This window comes from Platalea leucorodia (assembly GCF_965183815.1).
Source record: "Platalea leucorodia genome assembly, chromosome: W".
NCBI lineage: Eukaryota > Metazoa > Chordata > Aves > Pelecaniformes > Threskiornithidae > Platalea > Platalea leucorodia.
This window is the reverse complement of record NC_138859.1, coordinates 3,463,553-3,491,338: the sequence shown is the minus strand read 5'-3', so window position 1 is coordinate 3,491,338 and position 27,786 is coordinate 3,463,553. Positions and strand designations below refer to the sequence as shown.

The 27,786-nt window shown below is 53.9% G+C and overlaps 1 protein-coding gene across 1 annotated transcript in view; it reads left to right on the top strand.

The window, feature by feature from the left end:
- The window catches only part of LOC309601608 (phosphatidylethanolamine-binding protein 4-like), an 80,867-nt gene continuing 53,081 nt past the window's right edge, over positions 1 to 27,786 (top strand). The window contains exons 1-4 of the mRNA XM_082334710.1: positions 1 to 65; positions 7,647 to 7,722; positions 8,611 to 8,756; positions 10,106 to 10,238. Of these exons, the coding sequence (XP_082190836.1) occupies positions 8,617 to 8,756; positions 10,106 to 10,238 (273 nt within the window). The 5' untranslated portion in view covers positions 1 to 65; positions 7,647 to 7,722; positions 8,611 to 8,616. The remainder of the gene's footprint in view (positions 66 to 7,646; positions 7,723 to 8,610; positions 8,757 to 10,105; positions 10,239 to 27,786) is intronic.

Below are 27,786 nucleotides of genomic sequence, written 5' to 3'. Positions count from 1 at the left end.
GGCTCCCCTCTGCTGCTGGCTGCTCTGCTGCTGTGGGACTGGGGATACTGGTGGAGTACAGAGGGGTAGGTGGAAAACTGGGGGGCTGACTGTCCTGCTGTGTGTTGGGTGCGTCAGGCTGTTTTCTCTCTTCTTTTGCAGCTGGTTGGTTTGTTGGGGTGTAAGGGCAGCCCTGCCAGTGTGGGGGGAGCAGTAAATAGGGGTTACCTTGGGGTCCCCTTCAGAGCCAGGGTGCTAAGGGTCTGGGAACAAATGCCTGGGAAGGGGGGAGCTGGAAAAAACCTTCTGGAAAAGGTACCCATGCTCGGGGGTTCCCCACAACTGTGGGTACCTGTGGGAAGTACTCTTACGTCCTTCCAGCCCCCAGACCAGCTTTGGGGGGGCCTGGGGCCACCATCTGCATGGAGCCCTGATGGGGGCTCAGGGCTGCCTGGGAAAGCACCATAGCTGAGCTCATTAAACCTGTATGAGCCCCCTGTGGCAGACCCAGTTAAGCCCATTTAAGGAAGGGTTAAGCCAGTTTAGTGTAAATTGGTAGTCCATTGATGCGAAGGTTAATCTGGTATAAGCGCATTGACATTGGGGATTTGGACTAATTTAACTCCCTGTTTTGTGTGTGCGACATAACGAAGGGTCCAGCCTGTGCTCCCCTTCATCTCGGGCTGCAGAGAGCCATTGAAAGGGAGAAAATAAACTGGGGACTGAAGAGCCACATGCAGGCTGAATCTGAAACGGTGCTATTTATAGACAGCCCTGCTCAGCTGGCCTAAATTCCACGTAGGTCCCCGTGCCCAGCTGGCTGCGGGGAGCAGCAGGGTGGGCAGTGGGTGGGTGAAGCAGCTGGGTCCTGCCAGCCCGTTGCACCTTGATGGGGCAACTCCTGGGGCCAGGCTCAGCCCGAGCTGAGTCAGAGCAGAGGATGCTGCTTCCTCATCCCCAGCTCCTCATTAACCTGCTGCCCCAGGGCTTTCCCAGGAGCATCACCAAGCCTGGCTGGTGAGATGTCAAGGACCGGGAATGGGTGTTTATTTTTTTTGCTGTCATCCCTAAAGGGCTGTAATCACAATTAGGGCATCCACGAGGCACCGGGCAGAGACGCACCTTCTCGCCAGGTTGCAGTGTCCAGGAGAAGGGGGGGGGGAAAAGGTGAAAGTGCTGGGGTTGACCCCTCCATAACCCGGTCCCTGTGCTGTACCCTGCCCACGCAGCATCCCTGGGGAGCACGGGTGGTAGGTTGAGCAGAGGCCACACCTGAGGGTTTCTCTATGCTTTACCTCCACGTTGCTGTTGCGTGTCAGTGTTTGCAGCAATGCTTAGTGGCTTCCCCTCTCTCCAGGAGCGGGGTGTGGGGTCCTTAATGCTGGAGCTTCAGGCTGAAATTTAAAGAGGAGCTGAGCAGCTCCCCGATGGGTTGCAGCAGCCTTTCGGCAAGCATGGGAATGGAGGGGTGCACACGGGAGCTAATTGCATTAGGCAGCGTGCTGGTGAGCAACGGGCTTGGCTGCGTGTGTGCCAGCACCGCTGGGATCTGCCAAGCTGCAGAGTTGCTGGCGCTGAAGGAAAGACTCCTGCACAGCTCTGCGCCTGCCTTGTGACTGCGAAATGTATGCGCTTAATATAGGCCAAATGAAAACATTCTTCCCAAAATAGAAGACCTTCCCCGGAAAGAGCTGCAGCTCCGGCAGGAGCAGTCACAAGGTGCCTGCCGTGGCGGGGTGGGCTCTGGCAGGTGTGGTTGTGCAACGCCGCACACCCAGCCTGCGAGCGTGCCACCGGTGATGCCTGCTGCCAAGGTCACCTCCCCCAGGCTCTGCTCCTGGAGCTGCTGTGCATGCTGCAGCTGCCCAGAAACCCTTCCCAAAACATGCCAGCCAGCTCTGAGGTGCCAGATGCTGCTCTGGGAGAGGAGTTCATGGATGGGGCGAGCGCCTACGTGGTTTGGATGGGGTGTGGAGGCGTGGGGCCCCATCCCTGAGCCATGCAACATCATGGGTGAAGGTGCTGCTGTGCCTCATGCACTGTGCAGGCGTGCCAGGGCGAGTGCTTGGGCTCAGGGCGGTGTTAGGAGCTGCAACATGTTCCTGCTTGTGGTGCTGCTGCAGCTGAGGTTTGGGAAGGCTTTTGGCTGGCAGGAGAAGGGGTGATCCCCTGTGTGCTGCTGCGCAGGGGTGGCTCTGCAGGCTGCTGCCAGGCTCAGGGGACTGCACCCAGCTATGTGCGTATTGCCTGGCAAACATTGAATATTCATCCTCTTCTGAGTGCTCCTGCAATGCCCAGCTAAGGCAGAGGGAGGGGAGCTGGTGCTTGGGGGCCTCTTGGCTGCCAGGGAAGGTTTTGGGGGCTCACAGCAGCCCTGGGTCTGCTCCGGTGCTTGGTTTGTGCTGCACTGCATCTTCTCCTGTTGGGATGCGAGTGTGGGAGCCTGCAAGGTGCTAGCAACTTCAAAGGGCAAAAAGCAGTGTGCATCCCCTCTGTGATCCCATAGAGATTCCTGCTCGGAGGGTGCTGAAGGAGGAGGTGGATGCTGCAGGTCCAAACCCCTTTTTGGGGCTCTGACCCTTCCCCTCGGTCACTCAGGACTTTCTCCACCGCTGGTGACAGTGGCAGTGTTTAATCCAGCTTGACTGGACACAGCTGCCTGCTAGAAAATGGGGCAGGCAGAGGTGAGAGTTCAGACCTTAGGCTTTGGCAGGTGAAAAGAGAAAAGCCAAAAATCCTTCTCTGTTAATCTCTCAGGCTGCACCATGGATCTGCACCCAGCATTTTGCAAAATGCAAAGCTCTGCTCTTTCAGTCTGCAGGCTCCTAGGGGTCTGCTCCGGGGGCTTTGCAAGGGGTGAATGCAACCACATTGCTCTGTCTTTTGCCTCAGCATCTTATTAAAGCTGCAGAGACCCAGAAATACGGGCTCAGCTATTGAACTCTTGCACTTGTATGATCTAGCTAGTGATACGATCTGTCTCCCCTGAGCAGTTCAGATTCATCTTATTGCAGTAAACACATGCGAGGGCTGGCGCTGCTGCTGGGCAGGCAGCTGAGGGAACCCTTGTTTTCTGCAGTGACAACCTGGGTCTTTAACTCCCGATCCTTATGTGGCACTAGGCAGACCCAGGAAAACTGGAGACCACCTTAGCCAAATAAAGCTATCATGTCCCCTAAATCCACTGAACTCTTCCCAGAACCGTAAAAATCTCCAAGAAGGAGAGCTGGCCCCACAAATCGGTGCAGATGCAAATTTATGCTGTGTTCTGGGATAAGTGCTTTTTTTAATTCAAAAGCTCTTGCTCTGCAAATTGACTGGGGCAAGGTGATGATGACCTTGTGGTCATTCAGTTGAAGCAAGGAATAAAATTGTTAGCCATGCAAAGAGGGAAATGTGAGGACAGCCTATGAAGAGGTGAGATAAGAGGCACAGTGTGGCCAGGGCATGGCTGGAGGTGCAGGTTATGAATGGGGAGAGAGGATGTGGGTTTTTTTGTTTCCTTTGCTGATTGCTACGGAAAAAATATCTGAAAAATGGCTTCCTGCATGACAAAGATTGAGGGAATTCCCCTGGCTGCTGAGGCTCTGCCAAGTCCTTTGCTTCCTACAGTCTTGCCGGTGGATATCAACAAATATTTTTCAGCTGTTGTTCAGGCTGTAGGAATTGGTTTCTATGTTTCTTGGGTGCTTTGCTCGCAGGACCTTCTGCAACACCTCCTGTGGGGAAACTGAGGCAGAGAGGAGCCCAAATCAGAGGGAAATGCTGCATCTTGAAGGAAGAGCTGAGGTCTTTCTGCAGCAGCTGGGCTGGATGAATGCTTGGGGATCTCGGGGGAGTGCAAGGAGCATATTTATTGCTGAGAAATGCCTTTGCTCATGCAATGCAAAAGAAATCCTTGGTTTCTCGAGTGTTAAAACAAAGCAACCGTCTGTCTTGGCTGTGCGACAAGAAAGGGTTAGAGTTTCTAATGGACTTTAGTTGTGTGTTGTGACTTTAAGGCTGAAAAACTGGGAGAGGAAAAACAAAAACCACAGTGCCAGGCTTCTTGTGTTGTAGGGCTGGGGAAGCTGAAGCCCAGAGATGCCTCCCTGCTCTGCCCCTGCAGGCAATTAATGGCTGGGGAGAGCCGAGGTAGCTTAATGAAATGGGATGGAGGTAAAGTTAGATTCCATGAAATAAAATCGCTTTTTATGGTGAGGGGACTTAGTGCTGGGTGAAGTCACAAGTGCTGAAGTGGATTATAAATGGCACTGGTTAATATTAAAAGTACCATCAGCAGGAAGCCAGCAACTCGTGTAGGAAATTCCAAAGCTTGCACACAATATGTTTTTGGCCCATGTCTTATGAACATTTATGGGGAAATTCTGATCTGGAAACACATTTTTGCATTTAAGCACAGCATTCAGTAAAAAAACTGCACCAGAGCTGGAGGTTTTGCAAGCATGTGGAAACTTTGAGAGCCTGGCACATTCAGCTGATGTCCATGGTGTTCCTTGAAATACTTTGATTTTTGGTTGAGCTGTGTCCTGATGCTCTCAGTGCTCCCTGGCAAATATTTTGGGACCTTGGTAGCAGCTTGTGGGGCTATGGGAGAGTGTCAAGAAGTGGGTTGCAAAGATGTGATGTGCTGGGTCGGGGGCTCAGCAGCACCCAAGATGGGCTGCTGCCTCCTCTGCAACAAGCCACCTTCTCCTTTCCTCTGCAGGCACCTGTTTTGTGGTCCTGTGGATCAGCTGGTCTGTGTAACTTGGCTCCCAACACGGGTGCTGTGGCTTTCAGATGTGCTTTGTTGCAGTTGTTAAAGCAAGCCAGAGACTTCTCCTTTCCTTCCCACCCTTAAGGTAGTTTACTTTTATTAAGAGCCTTTTCATCTCTAATATTAATAGAAAAATGATGATTTCCTTACCTATGTCTTAGCTTTGCCAATTGTGAAAGGCTTTTTAGTAGCTTTTGGACCTGACTTGTTTTGCTGGAAATATATATATATTGCATTTGTATCTCCTCCCAGTGAACTGAAGTGATGGTGGGACTGCAGCATGTGTGGGCAGCACTTTGCCTCCTTGGGTTTCACATCATTGCTTCTCTCATCTGCTTAACCAAACAAAGCTATCTAAAAGCCACTGGTTGGACTTGGTACCTTTGAAAGCTTTATTTTTCTTTCCAAATATTGGTTCCTGCTGGAAGTTGGGAACCTCCTGGTCCTGTGACCCAGGGCTGTGTGAGGATGGGGCATGGGGAAAGGCAGCAAGTGCAGCTTGCATGGCTCTGTGCTGGGGCTGTTTCAAGCCATCCTCCAACTGAACAGTGGCTTAAAAGCAATTCCTCCCTCTCCTTCTGCTGGGATTCAAAGGAAAGGGAGAGAGGCCAGGGCAAGCTGAGGGGTTACATGTGTGGAGATGGGGTACATAGTCTGAGCGTGGTTAAACCCATGGGTCATGTTTGCTGCCCAGCAAGGCAGACCTGTGCCTGCTCTGCACAGAAATGATAAAACTGAAATGCAGGAGGGGTTTTACAGTAGTGTTTTTTCAATAATGGCTTTGCAAAAAAAGCGTGAAGCATCTGTTGGTAAGTGGAGGGCAGTATCTCATTCTTGAGTGTGGGGAAAATCCTGAATGAAAATACCTTTCCCAGCTCTGAGCTGCATAGCCACAGCACTGTGCCGGAGGCTTCCCAGCAGCTGGAAGGACAAGATTCCAGCAGTCCTGCACTGCTTAGTCAGGAGAGGCAATATGCAAACACACCGGGGTTGCTGGGAGAGGAGGCTGGCTTGTGCTCCGTACCTGGCTTGACACCACTGGATGTGTGTTTTCCCATGGGAGGATCCCTCTCCGGAGGAGAGGCCGCTCTGTGCAGGCTCTCAGGCATGCGGTTTATTGGTTCGCCCCAGCTGCGAGAGCTCCAGGCGCAGGCAGACCGGAGGAGATGGATGCTGGTGGAAATTACCCATCCCCTGTGTGGGTTTGCCAGGCTGGGAGTATTTATGCAGGCAGGGTTGTGTCGGGGCAGGTGTGCTATGGCCTGGCAGCAAAGCCAGCAGCACTGAGTCACCCCGTCCTGTGCATGTGCCTAAAAAGCAAATAATCCGGTGGCTTTGTGCCCCTCAAGAGCCCATCTGACCTTGCAGGAGCATGGCACAGGAGCTGGTGTCTGGTTCTGGTAGCATGGCTTTCCCATGTGTTTTACTTGCTGGTGATGTGGGTTTGCTGCACAGGCTTCCCACTACCTTTGCAACTCCATCTCCTGAGCAGGAGAAATAGGATCTTTGTAATTACTCTGCAAATAGCTTTCGGAGAGAAAGCCATAGTTCATCTTACACGGGATGCTGCAAGAGATTGGTGCTCCCATGGGTTTTTCTTCCCGAGCATCCCTGGGGGATCCCTCTGCACCTTGCCTGTTGGCAAACCCTTTTTGTGACAATCCTCTCGGGAAGCCTCCAGATGGAAGTGGCTGATATTGCCTCTGTGTGAAGGGCTTCTCTCTACCTCTAGGCTTAAAATAAAGTAAAATACCCCTCTTTGGCTTGTTCAGGCTTCCTCCTGTCTCTGGCTTTTGCTGGTATTTGGGTAACCTCTGCAAAGTTGCTGCAGGAACCAACTGGAGCTGGTTACTGCCAAGTACTGATGCTCCTCTGCTACCCTGGGACAGACCTGGGGGTCTGAGCTGCCAGGGCTGCAGCAATGCAAGCCTTGTGCCAGCTTTGCTCCTTTCATGCTTAAATAAACAGCAAAATGGGGTGGATTTACCATGGTGAGAGTCGCTTTGGCAGGCGGAGTCCCTTGAGCATGTCTACAGCTCTCCTGGTGTCTGAGTCCGTGTGTCTGTCCTGGTCAAAGCCACCGTCCCTTTGCCTGCCACCCTCTTGCCAAGCTTTCAGCTGAGCTGTCAGCTTTCCAAGGCAAGTCCTGCTTTTCTAAGAAATCCACCTTTTTGGGCTGGAGAGTCTCTGGGCAGCTGTAATGATTAACAGTCCTTGGGCACACCTTGCCTAGGGCTGTGATCCCCTGCGTGGCTCCCCTGGGACCCCGGGTTATCAACCCCCCCGGCTTGCGATGCCGTGCGAGGATGTAAACCCCATTTTGGTGATCCTGACTCACGCAAACCAGTGCTCCTGACTCTGATGGGAAAAGCGTTACTCACGTGAGCCTGTTTGCAGGATCAGGGCTTTAATTACAGGGTTTGCCCATCTCGTAGTGTGGGAACGGGAGCCATTACCCCCCCTAAACCTCCAGATCATTCCCAATACATTAATGTTTCTAATTAGTTAAGCCTTTTTCTCTCCATAATGACAGTGGCGCTAGTACTTACTCGTGTTCGCTCTGCGTGCCGGTACTTCATTATATAATGATACAGTATGTGTTGTAATACCTATTCCCAACTGACAGTGGTTTTTTTGCATATGCCTCATCCAGAACTGATTAGGCAATGGAGAAGACAGGCTAGTGCACATAAATGTTTGGGTCGCATCCTTTCTAATTAGCTGGGAAGGTGTCAGTGATGGGGGGGGGGTTAGGGTCAGGTGAGGACCCAGAGCTGGTGGTCAGTTGAAGGTGGTTGTGGGGTGGGTGGGATGAAAACCCATCCCCTGTTTTCACGTTCCTTTAGGGGATGAGCTGCCCCTTCCCCCGGGCTGTTTCATTCCCAGTTCCTTCTTCCCTTCCTTCCAGGGAAACCATCTCCGTGGCAACCTCAAACCTCCAGGCTCTGCCTCGGAGCTGCTCGCCCATTCCCAGGACCCGGTGGGTAAGTGCCTCGGCAGGGCCGGCCGTGGTGGCCCTGGCCACCGGCTGCACTAGGCTGCTGCAGGCACCTCAGTGCAGCCCAGGGAGGCGAGGGCTGGCATTGGGCTTGGCGGGGCTGTGGGTATATAAACCTCATACCCCAGCTCCTCTCATCCTTGGGGGTGAGGAGACTTAAAAATGGGTGGCCAGGGCTGTCCTTGTGCGGGAAAAGCTCTGCCCTGCCTCTGGATGGGGTGCCTGGGTTCAAGGTGACCCCTTGTGCTGCTCCCATGAAGATGCTCTGCTTGGGGTCAGGGGTGTGTCCGTGTGTGAAGCTGGTCGTGCATCCATCGGTAATGGTCTTGGTTAGACCATGACCAAGCCTGATACCGATTTTTCATCTTTCCCATCACGTTAGAGTTGTAGGGAGAGCAGCAGGGCCAGCACCCGCAGACAGGGACTCTGTCCCCTCTCAGTGCTGCCTGGGCTTGGAGCGCAGTGACACGACGATCACCATGGAGGTGATCATCGCTGTGCTGGGCTGCCCGGCTTGGGAGGTCATATCTGTACATCTCTGGTGCCATGCAGGAGGGTGGTGATGTGCCTGCCTTGTAGGTGGGCAGAAATGGGTCCTGGGAGATGTGGGGTCTCGCTGCAAGCCTGCTGGGGCCTTGGTGTTTCCCAGCACAGGGCAGCAGCAGGAAACACAGCTCATTTCTGGCATAATTGGGATTAATGATGTGGAAGTAGGGGGGAAAAAAAATGTGTAAGGATGGGTGTGCTTTGCCTGGAGCTGGTTCATGGGGAGGCTGAGCCAGAGCATGGTGGTGGGGATGCTGTGGCTGCTAGCGGGCGCTGGGTCACCGCTCTGCCCGTGGGACTGACCCTCTCTGGCCCTCGGTCCCCGCAGGGCAGGATGAACCTGCTGGGTGCTGTGTTGCTGGCTGCCGGCCTGCTCGGCACCGCTGCCCGGGGGGAGCAGCCCCCCTGGCCGGACGAGCCTTCGCGGACCTGCTTCTTCCAGACGCTCAGCAGCGTGGACAGCGAGTTCTGCAGGTGAGACTCCCTGTTGTCCCCTTTCCAAACTGCACCAGCCCTGGGCATCCAGTCATGCACTGCCCTTGCATGTCACCTCCTGGGACAGTTAATTCCAGTATCCCCTTTGCCAGGGCTATAAATATTGGTTGCTTTCTTCCTTTTGCCAGGAATCTGGGCCAGAGCGAAGCAGAGCAGTGCCCGCTGCGCTGTGCGGCTCTTGTTTTATGCAAGCTGAGATCTTAGTGTCTCTGGTCACCTCGAGTTGTTCCTTGGTCCATTTTGCAGAGGCTTTTAAAGCACCTTACAGCATCAGAGATGACAAATGTTTTCTGCAGAAAGTTTCAGAGGAAGGAGGAACAGCCCCTGAGTGCGCCCCTTGATAAAGTGTTTTGATGCTGAAGGTCCTTGGCTTAAACTCTTCTTGTCTGTGGGTCGCTGTAGATGGGAGGCAGGGCTGGGTGAGCAGCGGCACGTGTGTGCCCCTTGCCTTTGGGGGGTTCTTCATATCCCACGTTAGTGGGAGCTTCTGCATCAAAAACGTCCTTTCTGCTCCTTGTCAGCTAACCAAAATGCTCTCTAAATATGAGTGACTTAAGCTTCTAGATTGAGGCAAGTGGAGGTTTCACTTGGCCCCAGCTTCCTCCCACAAACCATGAGCAAAAGCACCTGGCTTTGAACTCTCAGCCTCCTTTGTGCTGCTGTGGGTGTTTGCTCAGAGCCTCTGGGGCTGCAGGGTTTAAGGACCCCTCCTGCAAGGCTCACGTTGGTGGCAGCTAATCTTCAGGGCGGCCTTGAGACTCGCTATCCACGCGCTGCAGTGACCTGATGGCTTGCTCCAGCGGCCCCTTTCTCTGTTAGATAATGCAGAAGGGGAAAGCACTTGGTGCAGAAGTTGGAGCTGGAGATACCTGACCTGTCATTGCTCTATCGGTGCTCAAAACACAGGAGAGGCTTGTCCCTGCTTTCATATCGCAAGGGGGAGAAGGGGGCTCAGAGCTCAAACAGCTTCTGAGGCCAAGGAGGAGCGAGGGTAGCTTTGCTCCCCATCTTCAAGCCTTGGATTAACCCATATGGGCTATGATTTTAAAGACTATGGAAAATACCGGGGACAACCTAAGGTGTACTGAGCCATAATGAATGTTTAAAGTCTTGCTGCTGCCTGGGAGAGGGAGCAGACCCCATGGTTATAGCATAACAGCACGGGAGGGTGCTTATCCTGGTGCACAAGGTGTCCAGCACCTTTGGTGACAGCAGGTTGGATCCTGCATCTCCCACCCAGCATTGCAGCTCAAGCCTGGCTGGGAAGTGGCACTAATTCCCATCCCCTGCATGGTGTGGTCTCACCCTACATCTTTTTCTCTCCCCAGAGGGGATTTAGAAATTATCTACCCGGAGCTGGGCGATGTGGGCTGCACGTACATCCCCAAGTGCCACCAGTACCGGCGGCGGATCAGCAGGGAGTGGGGCAGCCCCCGTGTTCGGTACCCGCAGGCCGAGAAGGTGAGTCCTGAGTCGTGTTGCTCGTGGGCAGCTGCTCCATGCTTCTCTGTATTAATTAAAGGTGTAGCCAGATCATGGAGGAGGAATTCACTGGGAAAGGATTGCTTACATACGTGTGTACTTTGAGCCTGAGCTGGGCAGGCAGGGACACCCAGTGCCTGTGCTTTGGGTGCTGGGAGCGGCCCGGGAGCTGTTCACCCTGTGCCGTGCACAGCTTTGCACTGCTGTCCTGCGGCCAAAGTGCTGTTGGCTGCTCGGCTTCTGCTTATTAAACTTATGCCTGAAATCAGGGTGACTTTCTAAGCTTTGCCCTGTGTTTCCCCATTGCTTTAGGGTTTTGGTTTGAGGCTTGGCTGTTGATAAAATAAAACTAATTTTTTGCTACGGTGTAGCCACTTTTGCTACAGTGTAGCAAAATTTTGCATGCATGGATTTTTTTTTGCAATTGCTTGTAAACTTTTTAAAGCAAACATACGCTTTGCCTGGGTGTTTACATCCCTCGTTGGTACCTGTGCATGTGTGACGGGTGTCTGCCTGCAGAAACCGGCTTAATTAATCTCCCCCGGGCCGTGCAGGAGCTGTAGGGTTTGTAACGGGGGGTCAGCGTGTGCTGGCGGTGCCCGGGGACGGGGGGACGGGGACCCCCGTCGCTGCTGGGCCCCCCCGCGGCCGCTGTTCCCCGCCGCCGCCGCCAGGTGGCAGCATTGAACTTCCCGAGCCCCCGCGATGCCGGGCACTGGGAGGACTGGGAGCACTGGGAGCCGCTGGGTCCCCTCCTGGCTGCTGCAGCCTTGCAGCCTGGGTACGGAAGGAGAAGGAGGACAAGTGCGCTGTTGTGCTGGTTTTTACTGGGTGGCATCCTGCACCCTCAGTGGCCCATGGCAACTTGTCCGGCTTGGGGACCGCAGCCGGTGGCAGGGTGCACTGGCGTCCGCTGGCAGAGGAGACCTCGTCCCCAAATCCCCAGTGCAATTCCTCATCGGCACCCTGATAACAGCCATGTGCGGTTTCCCCATCATTAGCTCCAGCCCCGGCAGCTGCAGATGCTTCTGCCGTAGCTAATAAGGGAGAAACTCGGCTCTTGTGCATCTTGGCTTTACTGTAAAGTGTTAAGAATCAGTTTTTCTGCCTGCTTCATTGCCGTCTGGAAAGTCTCTTCCCCCTGTTGATCACATGGTTTGAAGTATAACTTTCCCTTAAAGATGTTTGAGTCTTCCAAAAAAAATCATCTTCCCTGGCAGAGGATGCTGTATGTGAAACCATCCATCACTTGTGCATTGCTTTCCAGTAGTTTGAAGTTTCCCAGGGATGTAGGCAGTTGCTTTTCTTTTATATTTTTGTCCTGGAAAGCAAACTACGGCAGGGAGAAGGGAAGGGACTGGGCTGTGGTGATGCAGGTGGCTGCTGCTCTGTCCAGTAAATGATGCTGTGGGGAGGATTTGGGGGATAAGCGGAGCCGGACCCTTGGCTGGCTGTGCCGGGGGGGATGCAGGCTTTGCATTTGTGAACCTGCCCAGGCTGGGCTTGGGAGCTGGCTGCGTGTGACACTTGTGGACGTTTATTTTGGGATGGGATGCCAGCTGTGGCACCGGGGGGTGGGCAGGTCCCCAGGGGGCCGGCGGCTCCCGCTGGCATCGGGGCTGGCTGATGGCTCGTCTCCGCTGGTGGATTTGGCACCGATTCCTTCCAAGACAACTCAGCACATCTTGCGCTGAGGCGGCATCTGAGGACACGGGGCCCCGCTGCTTCCCTTGGTTTGCATTCGTTCTCTCCTCTGGCCTTAGCCAGAAACCCATCCCCAGCTCCGCACAGCTGGGAGCCTTCCAGCTTTTGCAGGGTGCAAATTGGGAGTTTAATTTTGGGCAAGGGGTTGGATGGTCTTAAATTGGTTGTGGAAAACTGACTCTGAATTGCTTTAGGCTTTCTCTATAGGAATATATATATCTTTCTTACTCCTGAACCCACAAGGATGCTTTGGGATAACCTTTTTCCACCAAAAAAAAAAATCGCCCTAAAGCGAGTGGGACAAGAGATGCCTCATCCTGTGCTGGGGCCGAGGCGTGCACAGGCGACAGGGTTACTTTTTATGGTTTACGATGGGATTTCTAAGGTCGGGAAACTTGATTTTTTTTTTTAATTGCCAAGTGAGACTGGGAAACCTCACTTTGCTAAAGTTATCTCCATCTATACGTGATGCTTCTCAGCACGGCGGGGTGCTATGGCCCTGCCGAGGCTCGGTGATCTCATGGATGGAGTGGCGAGAAATGGGCTGGGTAAAGGGCTGGCTACGCTTTTTCCAGCAAACTCAGTGGCAGAAAAACTCGGGTTTTGAGTATGAAAACTTGTGTAGGAAGTGTCTGCTTTCTGTGGAACACTTCGTCTCTTCAAGAAAAACAACCACCAAAAAAGCCAAATGTGGCGTGTTTGTTTTTATCTCTGGAAATATTTATCAGTTTTCTGGGGGGAGGGAAATGGGACATTTCCCATCCTTGTTCCAGATCCGGGTAATGGGTCTGGTGGGGGCCGCGTTTCACCTCGCCTGTGCTGAAGGCCTCTGCTCGCAGCCTTGATGTGCCTTGATGCTCCTTGGCGAAGGCGAAGTCAATGTGTTTGTGGGTGAAGGGCCTTCAGGCGGGGTGGCATCTTGCAAAGCTGAGCTTCGATAGGCATCTACCACTGCTTGGCCTGAGGAATTTTAATACATCCTCTTAGGTGTGTTTATAGGGTTTAAACTGGACGTGCACCAGTATGTGAAGACACCGGGGCATTGCAGCCTGGCAGCCAGCTGTATCAAACATCACTTTTACTTCCCAAAAGACCCATCTTTTGACTTCTTTTGGTGCAGCTAAGGCAGCTGATGCATCTGGCTGCTGTCTCTGTGAGCAGCACACTCGGGCAAAGGAATAAAAGATGCATTGCCAGATACAGGAGGCCAGTGACTGATGGTTTGGGTACCCTGGAAACCCTTAAACTGCTGGGCACAGATATACAAACCTGCCACGTGCATGGCTTGGGTGTGTGGGATGTGTCTGTCCCACAGCCCTGTGCTGGGGCAGAGCAGCCACTTGGTCCCTCCTGGTGTTGCAGAGATCCGGGTGGGTGTGGGATGCAGCCCTGTGATGCCGAGGATGCTCGGTCCTTGCTAGGAGACCCCTCTGAGCAGCGGATAACTTGCTCTGCAGGCATCCCATGCAGCCTTTGGGTACTGCTGCAAAGATGTGAGATGGAGCAAACACTGAACGCAGCCACCGAAGTATCTGTCAGCATCCTCCTGAAAACCCTGGCAGAGGAGCTGCTGCCAGGCCCTTTCCCAGGCCAAGGAGTGGAGAACATCTGGATAGATGGGAAATGCACCCTCCTTGTCCTGCCTCAATATTGCTTTGCTCAACCAAAAAATAAATTGGAAAAGAAAATTGGACATTGCATCAATTTGGGGCAAGTTTATAAATTCTGCAGCTAAGCAATCCCAATAGAAAATGATAGATCGCCAGCGAGCATGCAGCCCCTGCCGTGATGTATAGTCGCATTAGCCGAAATGCCGTGTTACATGATTCTGTTTTATTACCACTGTTGGTGGCAGACAGAAAAACAGATTACACTTGAGATCAAATCGATAGGAACTTTATTTACTGGCCTTTTAAAAACATATTTCTGCACTTTATAAAAACATACGGTAGATGCTATTGATAGAACTTGTCTGCTTGTTAAAAAGCAATTTACCCGCCGTGATGTTCTCAGGCTGCAGTTTACGGTACTACCTTTTACCTGCTCTTCCAGATTTGTTTTCATCGCGGGGTTTGACGACTTTCTTAGGGGTTTCTTTGGGCTGTGCTGTTGCTTCTTTAGGGTGCGGGGAAGGGGTAGGACTTGCTCGCTGGCCAGAGGTCTCAGAAATAAAGTGTTTTTCTCAGGGTTCCTACCCCAAACTGAACTTTTTTAAACTGAAATTGTTTTTGCAAGAACCCTCTCCTGTCCAAGTCGGTCTGAGAAGACAACTTGTGCATCCATGAGCTAGAACTTCTTTCTGCAGCTGCGCAGATCACTGTTTTCTCTGCTCTTTCAAGAATTGTATGTTTTCATGGCTCCTTATTTAAAACCACTTCCATGGCAGAATGAGCTGGAGCTGAAAAGGCAGCTGGAAGAGCCCCCCAGCCATGCGAACCATGGGTTGATGTCCTCATGGGTTGCATCAGGCTTAATGCAGCAGTGGCTCCATGTGTTCTTTGTGCCTAAACCTGTAACCAGCACCCCGGGGTGCTGCTCTGGGGCTGGAGAGCCACGGCCATGCCCTGCCACGGCACCGGGGATCGCGGCTGTGCCCAGGGTGAAGGGCAGGAGAATGAGCCTCTCCTAGAGCTTGGGTCCTGCCTGGAGTCCATGGCGAAGTCCGCTTGCTGGTTATGTCCCATCCTTGGCCCTGACTCCTTCTTTTGTGAACGCTTGGTGGCTGGGTTGGGAACAGTCCTGATTTATAAAGGTTTCTGTGCTCTAGGGTCTGGGGCCCATTATTTGGAAAATTACTTGTATGAGGAAATTCATTAGCTTTTAACAAAAGGAGGAGAAGGTCTGCTTAATCTCCTAATTGGGATGTGTTCTAGTTGTGTCAGGCAGTGATTTGCAGCTGGTGAAGAGGGGCCTTTTGGGCAGTGCTCAGGTTAAATTCAAGTCTCATTAAAGAAGATGGTTTTAAGCAGAAGATTCCTGACAGTTTGTGTATCCTCGCTGGCTCGGGGAGCGTCTGGGGTTAAGGAGCCACCAGCGTGTTTCTCTCTCAATCCTGTCTGGGCTACTTAAAAATAACAATGGCCTAACATTCCTTCCCGATGCTGTCAGCTAGATTTTATGGGGATTAGCCCAAGCCCCTGGTGATGAACCCCTCCCTTTTGCCCTGCTGGAGCTGATGCTGGTTTGGGTTCCCATGCCCTGGGACCACGCCATGGCATACCAGCATCCCTGACTTCAGAGGGCTGCCAGCCCCGCGGCTCCCCGGCGCCTGGGACCGTCCCGGCTTTGCAGAGGGGTTGGTGGCGAGGCCTGCGAGCTACCAAAGTGCCTCTTTGAGGGCTTAAGTGTGGGGTGTTAAAGCAAAAAAAGAAATCTCTGTGTGTGCTGCAGGCTCTTCTGCGCTGCATCAGCCCTGTCCTCTGCTGACCCGCTCCCAGGCAGGACCACGCAGGGTTTAGCATGCTGCAAATGCCTCTGCTTTGGTGGAGGTTTGCATGGCAGAGCTGGTTCGGGATGCAATCCACCTCTGAGCAAAGCACTGCTTTGCTTTCCGTGCCCCTTGGGGAGCAGGAGCGCTTCCCGGGAGAGCATCCTTGATGGAAGGCACTGGAGAAGTGTGGGGTGTTATTCTGCGACGGGCCCTTGCCCCACCAGAGGGGACCGATGGGACAGCTGGTGCCACATGCGATGAGAGCCTCTTTCCATGAGCAATCTTGGCAGAAATGTCACTTCACATCTGTTTCATTACCTACACGTTTGCTGGACATTTAACCATCCTGGACAAATAACGTTCCCCTTCGGGCAGAAGGATGGGCTTCGGAGATGGCAAGAACCTATAGGTCATCAAGTCTGCGCTCCTCGTTGCTTACGTATCGGCACCCACGCGTATACGGGACAGACACTTGTGCCTATTTCAACAGCGAAATGTTTGAAGCAGCTGATGATTTTACTTTGATCCCTGTAAACACTATACAGTAATCAAAGTTTAAGCTGCTTTGGATGAAATAATTGCTTAACAATCATATAAGACAAAGTGATTCAACAAATGACAATTAGGACTTGTGATATACAGAACAGATGCATTCAGTGTACCATATTATAATGTGCTAATACAAGATTGACAGCACAATAATAGGAGAGAACAGCCACTCAGCCTATAATTCGAAACCAAATGTGAGGCTGTCCACAGAGCTCAAATCCTAACAGGCTGTAAAATTAGAGGTAAGAAGGCACAAGGTTCACAAAGACTCATTAGCAGGTTGGCTGTGAATTTTCAAGGCGGGGGGGTTGGAAATTTCCTGCTGGAGAATTACTTGCGATGCAAAGAGGTGGGGGAGAACCTCAACCTCCTCGTGTCTATACGTTGGGAAGTGAGTAAGCTGTATCTCCCCGGTCTCAAACAGGCGGTAGCTGCTGCTGTTCTCCATTAACAGCCAGGTTTTGGAGCAGAGGGTTGCTCCTCTGCCGTGGTGGCATCCTGGTGCCAGGGGATGGGACGCATCAGATAGCGTTACTGTACAGCACGGATACGTGAACCAGACAACGGTGTTAAGGACCAAATGAAATTAAGACTGATATGAACACGGAGGTCTAATGGGCGTTCCCCGTGGGAGTTGGGCACTTCCCAAGCCCTAAATGATCCTGATGGGTGACAGGGGCACCCTTTAGCCCTGTCTGTGGCAATTAAGGCAGCTGGCTTGTGCTTGCTCTTCTCCTTAGGTAAATCAAGAGATGGGGACGTGTGCGGGAGCGGAGGCTGTCAATCTCCGACGCCCTGCGTGAGCGGGGAGCGCGCCGGCATGTGCTGAGGCAGGAGCTGGGGTCCCCGCTCCCCAAACCCCGCCGTGGGCTGGGTGCACCGTGCGATGTGCTGCTCTCTCCTTCTAGAGCTGCTTTGGAGCCAAAGAGATCAAAGGAGCTAATATTTTCAGCTCTGGTGACAAAACAGACTTCAGCTCATCTTGTACTTTACGGACACCATGCACTTATTCTGCTAACGTATAATTTTATCATATTTTATTATTAAATAAACATGCCAGAAAATATACTTTTTGCGTGTGGGGGAGGATGAAAAGGTTTGGTAATTAAAACTTCTATCTATCAACGCTTAACTCCAAGAGATAATTGTGTTGCTTCTGCAGATGTATACTTTGCGTTGAATCACCCAGTTTTGTGTTAAAATTGGAGCTGGCGCTCGTGTGCGTGCGGAGCCGGGACGTGCCACGGGCTGTACGGGATCCCGGCGGGCACGTCCCGGGGAGTGCGTGATCGTGCAATGGCCAAGGAGTCAGGAATTCGGCTTTTTGTCTCGGTGATGCCGTTTTTTTTTGCACGGGCAAGTCCCTGCCGTCACAGGGCACCTTTGTAACCGCTTGGGTTTTAATCTGTTAATCCAAAAGCTGTGGTGATGCGCCCGTTGGGTGGGTCTATCGTAAAGAAATAGAGATTTTTTTACTTATTTTTTCTTTTTTTTAATAGCAAAGCCAAACTGCATTGTAGAAGCAGATGGATCTATTGAAAAAAACTAATTATTTTTTTTCCCCCACGCCGTGTTTGGGATTTTCCTGGGATGCTCTGGGTGCTGGCCGCAGCCTGTGCCGTCCCATGATGTGTGCCGGCGTGGGTGTTGGGTGCTCGGGGTTCAAAAGCCTTGGCTGGGGTGACACCGGGGAAAAGGCTGCAAAACTCAGCCCTCCCCTCCTCTGAACTCCCTACGCATTTTATTTTCGAGGAGACCCTTAGGAAGCGCTGCCCCCACAAAACGCGGAGCCAGATGCCAAAGCCCGTCTGGGCTTTCAAAGTCAGATTCAAGACCGCGGTCGATGGCAAATCAATGAGCCCGGAGGCGAGGTGTCAGGCTTATCGCATCTCCTGCCGTCCCCAGGACCTGCTTTGACTTTTTCAAAAGAAATTAGTGGCGTTTTGGGTAGGCAGGAGGGTTTATAGCAGGAGGCAGGCTCCTCCGGACACTCTTGGTGCTTGTGCCTTGAAACTTGAATTTGGGGGGTCTGAAATCATGTTTAATCGGGGGTGGGGAGCTGGCGACGGCTCCTCTGCACCCTCCCCAGCTCCTCTGTGTGCTGCTGGCACTGACTCCGTGGTGGGTTGGTACCCAGAGGGGAAAACATCCCTCCTGCTGCTGCTGCACCTCGTCAGCTGTGACGAGGAGCGAACCCAGCAAAGCCAGGCATGCTCCTGCTCCACAGCTCCGGCCTTGGACCTTGTTGGGCTTGGGAAAGGCTCTGGAACTAGACTTGGCAGTGCGTTGGATGTATTGGGGGGGTCTCTGCTCCATCACCCTGCCTGTTGCAGGCAGGTATTGCCCTCCCTGCTCTTTGCAGAGGGGCCTGGGTGCAGCTGGGCTCTTGTGGGTGAGTTGCTGAACACACGGATGAAAAAGCTGTGAAGGGCCGGGTGCTGGTGGCTTTGATCCGGGAACAGGGGGAGAGCCAGGAGGAAAGTGCTGTACGGGAGAGGTATTTACCCATAAAACACACCCTGACCCTGCTGTGCTGCTGGAGCCCTCCCATGGGACCACCCGAGCATCTCCCATCCCCTCTGCGGCACCTGGGAGGGCTCGAGCCTGCTCTGGGTTCAATTTTGGCACCAGAGGGTATTGATGCCCTTCAGCAGATCAAGGAGCAGCCCTTGCAAGGTCCCTTTTCCACAGGGAAACCCGCTTTGTCCTGCTTTCCAGCTCCGGCTGCGTTTCCCGAGCATCACCTCCCGCTTGGGATGGCATCCTGGGGAACACAGCCTCGCCGCCGGGCTCTGAGCCGGAGCAGCTGGAGAAGCCATCCCTGGGAGCCTTCCTCCCCTGCAGCATCTTCCCCTGGTGCCTCCCCGCCAGCACAGGAGCCTTTTCCACGGATGAGTAATTCTTCCCAATTTGGGGGCTCCTTCCTGCGCTGTAACAACCCCGAGCTCGCCTGCTTTTTTCCAGCTGCCAATCTCCGGCAGAAATTTCCCCCTTTTCCCGGCGGAGGGGACGGGGGATCTCGGTTATACAAGCTGGGGTTGGGGCGACTATTTTGGATCCCTCCTTCCTGCCTCCAAATTGCAGCTTCGAATGTGACAAGTTACAAAACACTTGAGTCATTTCTCTCTCGCGCGCGCTGCCTTTTCCCCCCACAAGAAGCAGCTTGTTCGGGTTTGGGTTGTTTTATAGGGAAAAAAAAAAATATATATATATATATAAATGGGGGGGGAAGGCGGCTCCCTGCCTTCCCCCACCCTGGGCGGCTGCGTGCAGCCCACACGCAGGGTAACTCTGAACGCTGTTTATGTAAGCTGCTCATGTTCTGCTGAGCTGCAGCGAGAGCTGTTGTCAATTCAGAGGAAAGCCCACGTCTGCCCACGTAGGATCTCCCGAGCAGGGTTGTGTAACGGGGAACCAGGCAGCCGCGCCGGGGGGCTGCCGCGCCGCGCCGGGGGGGGCTCGGGAGATCCTCCTTGGGGGGTATCTTGGATATCTGGGGGCAAAGGAGTGGAAAAAGTCTTGTGAAAAAGTCCTATCTGCTTTGATGTGCTGCGGGGAAAGGAGGTGAGGTGCCTGCCGCTGCCTCTCCCGCGGGGTTTCGGGATGCTCGGGAGGTCCTGCCCCGGGCCGGCACCGCGCGTGTGTCCGTGCGTCCCAGCGTGCGCGGCCTGTTTTAAACTAATCGAGTCATGGGGTAACTTCCAGCATCTCTGCTTCTTGGGGTCTTGGAAGCAAAGGGGCTTTTCTGGCAGATGAGATTCCGTACCGGACTCGAGGAAAATCCTTGGGATGTCTCCAGAGCTCCTTGATGGAGCGGGTGGCCTGATCCCGAGCGTGCTCACGGGACCGGCACGCTGCCCTCTCCGGGAGGTGACCAAAGCCCTTATTTGCCACTGTCACCGGTGGGTTTGCACCAGCGGCCTTAATATCTGGGGGGTTGCATCCGTCGCTACAAAAAGGCTCCGCGTGCCCCTGTACGGGGAGGGGGCCGTGCATTATCATTTCAATGCTTCTTTACATAAATACCGAAGAATAAGAAAAGCTGGTGGCTTGTGTTGCTCCCAGCCTCTGAGAAACACTATCTCGGTTATCGGATTTGAGTTCTTTGCAGCATTACATTTTTATACATATTTATTCATGCAGAACAGAGGCGCCGAGCGAGTCGCCCTGCCACAGGGCTGCTGGGTGCACTGCTATACATAAGAATGCACCTTCATTTGCATCCTCACTACTTCCCCACAATTGAACTATGTGGGTTATTTTTATTCCTCCTGTGTATTTTTTTTTTTATAGGTGGGGAAAGGGGAGGAGGAAAAAAAACCCTCTAAGTTCACCTTTTTTACTTCTATTAAAATTTCCCCTCCTGAATTTTTATAAGCCGTAGAAATGAGGCGCAGGAGTGAGCTCCACCAGAGGGGAGAGACGAGGCCCGGGGATGAGGGGGAGGAATGCGTTTTGGGGCAAAGAGTAAGTTTATAACTATTTTTCTCTTAACCAGAGCGGTTAGCTGCACTGCAAGCCATTCATCTTCTGATTTAATAACTCATTCTCCCTGCACGGAGATGGGGTATTATATTCGTGGATATTGCTTTTCTTGGTATCAAGTACCAAAGACGAATCCACGTTTTCTAATAAAATACATTTTCATTGTAATTGAAATAATCATTTTCTGCCTCTTGCTTTTTCCCTTTATTTTGGGTACTAGAGCTCTCCTTCCCCCAAGTCCCGCTTTCTGGCCTGATGTTTGTTTATCTCCCCTCCCAAGTGACGGTTTCGGCGCTGGCAATACAAACTCTCTCGTTTTCTGCCGTCCTGGGGGTGCTCGTGTGATGGGAGAGGTGCCGCCGTTTCCCTTGGGCTGCCTCTAATCAAGTAATAAATCGGATATTATATTATATATTAGGTCTTTTCTAACCTAAACAATTCTATGATTCTATATATAGCATATTTTGCATCCAGGGGGTCTCTCCTGTTGCAGGGGCTGATGCGCAGCCGGGGTACCAAGGGGTACCAGCCAGCTCGGGGGCATTTTGTGACCATTTCACTCTCAGTTGATGCTTTATTAGCAGCAATTTATCCCCCGGAGCAAGCATTTCCCCGTGCAGCAGCTCGTGCCCAAGGTCCCTTCTCCCTCTGGGGTGCGATGAGTTTGCAGGGCCTCGAGGAAGGGGCAGGTCCCGGTGCGGCGAGTGCGTTTGTGGTCATGGAAGGTTTTCTGGGAGCAGAGGGAGCTCTCGGCTCGCGGCTCCGCCGCTTCCCGCGTCGCCTCGCCGGGGTTAATATCCTTAAACAAAACTTCTTCCTTTCATGTTCTCCTCGGCCGACTGTCTCTTAACTAATCATTTGATCTCAGCATCTCCGCGAGAAGGTTCAGAGCCTGATCAGAAATTAATGGGAAGGAGGAATTAAGCAGCGGATCAAAGCGGCCGCGTCACGGGCTGCGGTTCGGGGCTGAAAGCAGGGGTGGCCGGCGGGGCGACGTGTGTCGAGATGGCGGGGGGGACACGGGGGACGCTCGGGGACAGCAGCTCTTCATGCTCTTGGTCCGGCACAGCCCCGGTGCTGCAGCAGGGAAGCAGCAAGCTGCAATCCCCACGCAAAGGGTCTTTGCACCCCTGCAAGCGGCCATCACCCTCGCGCCGGGCCTGGTGTCGGTGCACCGAGGGGTTCGTAGCCGTCTCCAGAGGTTTCCCCACGTTTGAGGATGCTGCAGGCAGCCGTGCTCCCCGCAGCGCCGGAGCCCACGTACGTGCGACAGGAATTCCCTCATTAAACAAATATTTGGCGAGTGGGAGGAGGAGGAGAGGCGGCAGCGCTGCCAAGCCCCCCGCGATGCTGCAGCCCCCCGCGATGCTGCCCGGCCCCTTCCCAGGCAAACGGCAGCTGGGAGGGAGGGCGATGCCAGAGCAAAATGAACCCGGGGCTGGGGGCATGGCATTGCAGCCACCAGATTTGCAAAAGCAGAGCTTTTCCTCTACTAAAACTCTTGTCGTTCTTACTCTGTTGCGTGGACCCGGCTGCTTTTTTGGGGGCGACGAGTCAGGGTGGGAGCGGGGAGCACGCGCTGGCCCCGCGGATCGGGATTTGGTTGCTGCTTGGGGCTTTGCCCCGGGCTTTTTCTGCAGCTGCTGGGCTTTGTCCCATCCCTCCGGGAACCGCTGCTCCCAGGAGATCTCCCTCTTCATGGGGGGGCAGGTCACATGCAGTCGATGGATTTGCCAGATTTCTTCCAGCTGGAGTGAAAAGCCTGGGAATTTGGGTGGAAATCTGGCTGCGAGGGAGAAACAGGGCTCTTGGCATTAGGGGAGCAGATCAATTTGGCTGGTGTTGCTGGCTGCTCCCCGCCACCTCTGGGCTTGCTGGGCTGATGCTCTGAGTCCAGCCTGTGCCAGGCCATCCATGAGATGAGCCAGCCCGGGCTCAGCTGCCAGCAGAGGGGGAGACCGGAGCAGACCTGAGCGCCGGGAGCTGGAGCCCTGCCAACCTGGCACCTTTCCCCATTGGAAAGGAAAGGAAGGCTTGGAAACCAGTCCTTTTGCCACCTTTTGGTCTTCTCTTGCTGGAACATTGCTGCAGGTGCCACTCGCTGCTGTTCGGTGGCTGGGACCTGCCGGGGCCGAAGGGGAGATGCTCCCGTAGTGCATCGCGTGCAAAGCTGCTCCGTCCCCTGCAATGACCGCAGCCTTCACAGACTTGGTTTTCTCAGCAAAAATCCAGTAGTCGGGAGAAGGATACCTGCAGGCAGATGAGCGCGGGGGATTCCTGCGGGACCCTTGCCCAGGCGATGTGACCCACGTCCCCCCCGGGCAGCCGGCAGCGGCTGCGCTTGGGGTTTGAGCCCCAACGGATGCCGTCTTTCCAGGAAAATGCTGTATCAAACCTCAGCCTTGAGTCCTATAATTATCTGCATCCAGGGTATAAATTGCACGAGCACTTAAGGGCTGTTGTCAGCAAGGGCCTGAGGCCACGAGGCAGGGCTGTGGCCGAGGTGCTGGGCGAAGGGCTCCTGCCTCCGTCGTGCCCCTCTCCTTTGCACACCCAGCTGCATTTCAGCACACACACACGCTGCTATTTAAAAAAAAATCATCTCCTCCAGGAGGGAAACGTGCAATTAAAATACCACCACCACACACACACACACAAAAAAATACCCGTGGCAGCCTCCAAACAGTGAATTAAATAAGGATGAAAGGCAAATGCTAGCTTTGGCAAAACCCTAGGAAAGGAGCCATCAGCTATCCGCATCGTCCTGGGATTTCAAACCACGCCAATGAAATTTGGCCGCTTCATTTCATTCACTGTCAATCAGCGTCGCTGCTACTGATGCTTCCTCCTCTTTTTATATCCCCCGTTTCTTTTGGCGATGCCCAGAGCTCAGTTGTATCCCAGCCAGGCAGCCCTCATCACCAAGCGATTAAATCATCGTAAAAAAAAAAAAAAAAAGGAGAGACATCGCTTCTCAGACATAATAGTAAAAAGGGGGCGGCGGGGGGGACGACGGCTCCGGGTCTATTTCTGCTCTGATATGTCCTGGCGCCGACGGCGTGCGTTCCCCAGCCACCGCGTGATGCCGAGCCATGCCGATCCGGCAGTTCACCTGCTGCAGATGGCAAAACGTGATGTGCAGAGAGGGCTCTCGCACCACGCTCGGTTTCTGTGAGATCCCAAAGCTTCCAGCCCTGGGAACCGGTCCCGCCGCGGTGCCGGACCCTGCCCTGCCACAGCTTTGCGGGGCTCCCATGAGCTTCGTCCTTTCACGGAGCAATTGGGATGTCGGTGAACGTGGCCTGTCGCGCCCAGTCCCCAAATATCCCGGCCTCCACGCATCCTAGCCTCCAAGCATCCCTGCCTCTGAACGTCCTGATGCCCGAGCATCCCTGGTCCTGAGCATCCCTGCCCCATGCCTTTCGCGAGGGCAGCTGCCTCCTGGCCTCTAAAATCTAGTGCTTTAATAACAGAGCTCTTGGGCTGTAAAGGGACCGTGGAGAGATTGGGGAAATAATTGTGTGATTGGGGGTTATCGCTTCACAGATTGTTTCCTGCCCTGGATTTGGCCGTTTCTGGAATAAAACTGAGCGATGTGGGTAGGGCTGCCTTAATGAAAATGTGCCTAATGGCCCGTCCCTGGGGACAGCACACCAGCAGGCTGTGACTGTCCCGGCCCCGCTGCGGCCGAGGGTCCCCGAACCCCCTTTTTTGTGCAGATGTTTGCAGCAGCAACATGGCCCTGGCTTTGCACCAAGCCTTGCCGTGTACCATGCTGCTGCGTGCACCGCTCTCTGGCAGAGGTTTCCTCTAAGTCCTGAGTTGTTGGAAATGCCCAACAGGTTGCTTTTATTTATTTTAAGGGTTTTGTGTTTGAACGCGGTGCTCTAGGAAATCCCACCCGGCTTGTGACACCCCTGGGGCTGCTCCCGCCACCTCGGCGCAGGTGGACACAACACCCGGCTCTGCTCCCGGGAGCAGCCCGGGCAGCAAAGTTGGGCTCAGATCCCAGCTTTTCCCACACAGGAAAAAAAAAACTCAGGGTGTGAATGCAAAACCTGCCATCCCAGGGGACCGTCCCCGAGCGGCTGCACAGCCAGGGTGGGGGGTGATGGGTCTGGGGGGTTGTTTGTCTGGGAAATAGCGTTAAAAATAAGTTGTGTAGCGCTCGCACGGCCGCCCAGCGGGGCAGCAAAGGGTTGGGCCAGCGACTGCTTTTTAATTTCAGAAATGTCACTGAGTCACGAATGACTCATAATTATAATGGGAGACATTTCCAACCCGGTGCATGACTCGGAGACGTCTTCCAGGGATATTAGAGCTGTTTGTAAAAGCCAGGCCTTGCCCTGGCGCTCTCCCCCGCTCCCCGGCTGTTTTGTGTGTCCCCCCCCTTGCCAAGGTGACAGCCCGTCTCGCGGTGGCGGCAGGGATGCGGTCGCCCCACCGGGCTTAGGATGCTCGTCCGTGTCCGGCGGGAGCAGGGGGACACATTAACGCTCCCCATCAGGTGGCAGGTGTCTATTAAAGTGACTCCCATCACCGCTGCCTCTGGCCTGCCCTTGACTCAGGGCTGCCCCGGCAGACAGCTCCGTGTCGGCGGTGTAACCTCAGCGCCGGGGCGGCCGCCGTTCCCGGGGTATCGGCAAGCGGCGGGGCAGTGGCTTGCCCCCGCCGGGCTGTGCTCGCTCCTGCTGCTCTGCCTCTTGGGGACAGGCGCTTCGTCCCCTTTCCCATCGTTTTGGGTGCAAAGGTGGCTTTGCGGATTTTTTTCGGTTGCAGCTCTGCGCCGCACAGAACAGCGGCATCGCCGCCTGCGGCAGGGGCAGCGGGCAGCACGGGGGGGTGTTTCTGTATCTGAGCATCGTCTGGGTTATCGCTCTGCCACCGTTTCCTCCTCTTCCCAACCAGGGAAATTGTCTTTCCCGTTCCTGGTGTGCTGGGAAGGGGATAGGTCTGTGGCTGGGTCCCCAGGCAGCGCGTCCTCAAGTGCTGGTGGGTGGGCGCTGCGGTGGGCACCCGGGGTGATGCTCCCGCTCGGAGATGCTTCAGCACCTGGCTCTTCCCACGGCTCACCTTAGCAGACAGCCCAGCGCTATGCCTCCAGACCCAATTAATTAAGCAGGATTGGTATGAACTAAATTAGGGAGGCGTTTGATCCAGTCGGACCAGTTCCGAGCTCCCCGGGTGACTGGTGTGGGTCTGTGCCAGCATCGTCTCCGGTGCGATGCCCGGGAGCTGGGCTCGGGGAGCCGTGCCGTTCCCTCCTTGCTGGAAATACTTTCTCACCAAATAGCATTAAATATTCCTGAGCTGTGAACGTCTTGGACTGATTTTATTTTCCATAAATAAACTTGTTGGGAGTTATTTGGAGATGGGCCTAAGCTGCAGAGCTTGGACTGGATCCCAAATCTCGCTGCTGTTTGGGCTCGAGGGGTTGGTTCAGGATTGTTTCGAGCTTTATTTCGGTTTTAAGAGTTTGAGATTAAATAGCTACCTCAAATGGGACTCTCCCAGTGCTTCCCCAAGCTCTTTGGTGCCCCCAAGGGCTGCTGATGGACAGAGAGGGGCTAACAGGCATCCTCTCGCCGCCGGGCACAGGCTATAGGGTTAGATCTATATAGGCTGCTATAGGGGCTGGGGTTTTCAGAAGCGGCCGCTACCGCTGGATGTTTCCAGCGTGGCCGGCTGGATGCTGTACGTGTCTTCAAGAGGTACTAAGCCCCCGTTGCCTGGGCTGGGACCGCGGAGGCTCGATGTTTTAGGCAGCTGCCTGCACTGGCACCGTGCGTTCGCGGGGTGCGAACCCTTCGAGGCGTCCCTCGCCCAACCGCTCCCAGCCCGCGACATCTCCGGTCTGTCACAGCGTCTTGCTGGAACTGGGTTGTTTTCTAGATTGGGCAAAGGAAAAGGGGGGGGGGGGGAAATCAGTTCTGTTTGTTTATTTTTAAATGGGGAAATTAAGTACGAGAGCTGTAAGGATGCGTTTGCAAACCCGCTCCCTGCGCCGCACATCCCGGGGAGGCCGGATCCGTGGGGCGAGGAGGTGAGGGTTTAATTCCCTTCCCTTACCGGAGGGGCCGAGCGCTTTCTGCTTGTCTAACATGTGCCTGATTAATTATGACAAGTACAGGATTGCTCTTTTGGTGAGCGCACATGCTCCCCGAACCTCTCGCGGTCCCTCACCCTCAGCTTCCCTTCTTTTCACTCAATTTTCAGGTTTATGCCGAGCGCAGCCATGGGAAGAGGAGTCTAATCTGACCCGTAAACTCTGTCACATCCTCATTAATTTGGCCATGTCTCCCCTGGTAGCCTAAGGGAACCGTCACATTTTTAACGAGGCTCCGAGGAGGCCGTCACGGCGACAGCTTCATTTTGACAGCTGCGGTGGGAAAGGTGCAGCGTCAGGTTTTGCGGCGGCTGCCGGGGCTCCCGGCGCCTTTGCCGGCTGCTCCGTGTGCAGGATTTGGCCCTTTGCTGTGCAAGCTTTTGCAGCTCTGTGCAGGGCGTTTCGTTTCGGCTTCGTTTCACTCAGGATGCGGCCGCTGCTCCCATATTTGCTGGTGGTTTAAAGCTGAGCTGGGCACGGACCCGGAGCTGCTGGTCTTCCATCGATGGCCCTGGCTGCGGGGACGGTGCCGGCATCCAGGCGTGGGCGCGTCCGAGCCTTTGGGAGATCTCTGGGGTTTGCCACCGTGGCTCAAGATGAGCTGCCCTGGCCAATTCTGGGCAATTCTGCTTTTTTTCCCCCATTATTCCTAAATTTAAACATTTTGTAATGAAATCCCATGGCGGGGTCCCCTTCCCAAGGAATATTCCCCGCCGCGGGGGGGTCAGAGGCCGCATCCATGAGCGGTTTTGTGTTCAGGGCGAGGATCCGTTGCTTTTGTGCAAGGGCAGTGGCTGATCCGGAGGGATCTCTCTCCATCCTGGGAGCTCTTCCAGCCTATTCTAATGCAAATGCGCATTAGCTGATAATCTGAATGTTGAGTGGATTATTTCACCCCCAGATGAGCTGCTGTAAGGCAAATTTTTTTTGCTTTTAGTATATTGAACCAAAAAAAGAAAACCCCACCACAAAGAAACCCACCTTGGAATTACATTTTATCGCCAGAAATCTGTGCAGGAAGCACACTTCTCTCTTTCCCTCGCACGCCCTAAAATAAATGAAGAAATACGACCTAATGACACCCTCTAACAGCTTTATCGCATATGCATGATAATTGCATCAGCAAACGTTTGTATTGCAATTAAAGCAAGAAGGCAATAAACCATGAGAAATCAATTAAAGGAGGATCCCGGCTGCGGGAGCAGCATCCCATCCATCCGCCTGTCCTGATAAGATGCAATAAGACCCAACCG